Source organism: Condylura cristata, unplaced genomic scaffold (assembly GCF_000260355.1).
Source record: "Condylura cristata isolate star-nosed mole 26May11 unplaced genomic scaffold, ConCri1.0 scaffold00032, whole genome shotgun sequence".
Lineage (NCBI taxonomy): Eukaryota > Metazoa > Chordata > Mammalia > Eulipotyphla > Talpidae > Condylura > Condylura cristata.
The window spans coordinates 19,574,149-19,576,114 of record NW_004567133.1 but is presented as its reverse complement, the minus strand read 5'-3'; the positions used below and the strand labels follow the sequence as shown (position 1 = coordinate 19,576,114).

At 71.0% G+C, this 1,966-nt stretch overlaps 1 protein-coding gene across 1 annotated transcript in view; it reads right to left on the bottom strand.

The window, feature by feature from the left end:
• Positions 1 to 1,545: 1,545 nt before the first annotated feature.
• NLRC3 (NLR family, CARD domain containing 3) overlaps positions 1,546 to 1,966 on the bottom strand; it is an 11,282-nt gene continuing 10,861 nt past the window's right edge. The window contains exons 12-13 of the mRNA XM_012731677.1: positions 1,786 to 1,869; positions 1,546 to 1,691 (exon numbers count right to left, since the gene is read on the bottom strand). Coding sequence (XP_012587131.1) covers positions 1,601 to 1,691; positions 1,786 to 1,869 — 175 coding nt within the window. The 3' untranslated portion in view covers positions 1,546 to 1,600. The remainder of the gene's footprint in view (positions 1,692 to 1,785; positions 1,870 to 1,966) is intronic.

Sequence of the window (1,966 nt, the reverse complement as noted above, 5' to 3'; positions counted from 1 at the left end):
GGTCAGTCAGTCCCCATCAGCACTGGGGGCCGGTGAACACCCAGCGAAGGCTCCAGCACCCCTGGGCGCACAGCAGCGGCCCTAGCTGGTGCAAGTTTGGCTGAAGGGCCCGTGGAGGGCTGCGGGGGCCTGAAGCAGGGACGCCTTGGGCCGTTGTGCGTGAACTGGTGCTGGGGAGGCTCGCGCCAGCTCACTGGGGCGCTGATGGTACCGAGTGGGGTGACGGGCTCAGCTCATGGCCACGGCACCTGCTTTGCCGTAGCAGGTTGGAGAAGCCCCCAATGGGGCTTTCTTGTGACGCGGGCACAAGGCAGCACGGAGGCGCCAGGGTGACGGGTCGTGGCGACAGGCCGGAGGCGGTTTGGAAGGACCAAAGCGTCGCCAAGTAGCTGTGTCCCAGGAGGAAGAGGCGTTTCAAGGACCGCACGGAAAGCACCCAGCAAGATGAACCGCCCAGTGTCTGGGGCCCGGGGAGACATTACCAGGCGTGAGGAGAGAAGCCCAGAAAGGCCCGGACGTGACTCCAAGAGGCACAGCCGCGAGCCCGCGCAGAGCCCACCCGGCGATGCCGCACCGCAGAGGCCGCGGAAGGCGCGAGGATACAGAGGGGCCCCGAGCGGGCCCCGGGCTCAGCAGGAAGTGGGGCGCGCCACAGGAGAGCGTCTCTGCTGAGCCTGAAGAGTCTGCCCCGGACGCAGAAACCCACAAAACTCCGGCGTGCGGGCTCTTGGTTTATGGCCTAGTTGCAAATTCACATTTTCGCTGTGCGCCGCGGCCGTGCGGCTGCTGGCTGTGACGCCCCGTCTTCCGCGCCGGAGCCCCGAGGACAAAGGGCCCTGCCCGCCGGCCGCTCGGCCTCCGTGCGGGCGCCGGCCCTCTGCAGCCACCCAGCCAGTGTCCCCCAAGCCCTCGCCTCGGCCAGAAGCAGTGCAGACCCGAACTCGGGCAGCGTCGTGAAAGCTGAGAGCAAGCTCCGAGCCTGGGACCCGATACCCAGAACAACTCGGAAACCAGGCACCGCTGAGCCCCACGCGGCCTCACCGGGAGGACAGGCCCCGGCGGCGCCTCCCTCGGCCCGTGCGCCCGGTGCCCGGAGCCGTCACCGGCCGTCACCAGCGCTCCCGCGTGGGAAGAGGCGGGGCCCCGGACACCCGTTCTCAGAGGGGCGTCCGGAAGGGAGGGCGTCCTCCGCAAGCCTGACGGGCAGCCACGGCTGGCGCCCCACGTGCTTCCCTGGGCCTCAGGCCGGCAGACCGCCGCGTCTTCGGATCCTTGTCAGCCGGGGAGGCAGCTCGCCTCCCTCCCGGGGGCTGTCAGGGGCGCGGCGGCCGGGCAGGAGGCACAGAGCGCCCCAGCACCCCGTAGCTCCCCCCCCCAGGTGCCCTAATTTCTCAGCACCAAGGCCTGTCCTCCCGAGAGGGGCGCCGCCTATGCCCTCCGCGAGGGGATGGCACCCGGGCCCCTCAGGGTGAGTGGCGAGGCAGCAGTGGCCAGGGACCACCGCTGTGACAGGTCCTCTGCGCGCCTCCGCGCCCCACGCCCCGCGGTTCCCGGCAGGAAGGCGGCTGCAAGCGGCCGTGACGCTCGGAGCTCCGGGCGCTCATATCTCCACCGTGCACGCGGGGGCGTTGGTCTTGATGGCCTCTGAGATCATCCGGGCGCCAGACTCCCCGATGTGGTTTCCCTGGAGACTAAGAGAGACGGTCAGCAGGGCGGGCGGCCCGAGGAGCGGGGGGCACAGGCAAGGTCTGCGGGGGGCCGCGGGGGGCCGTACGCCCCACTCACTTGATGTGCTCGAGCCCGTGGTTTCCGGACAGCGCGGTGGCCACGCATAAGGCCCCGTCCATGCCCAGGGCGTTCTCCTGGAGGCTGGGCGGGAGGGCACACGGCCGTGAGCACGGAGGGCCGGCGGCAGCCGTCCTGGGGCCTGGGCCTGCGGCGTCTGCAGGCGGCCGGGCTGCCCACG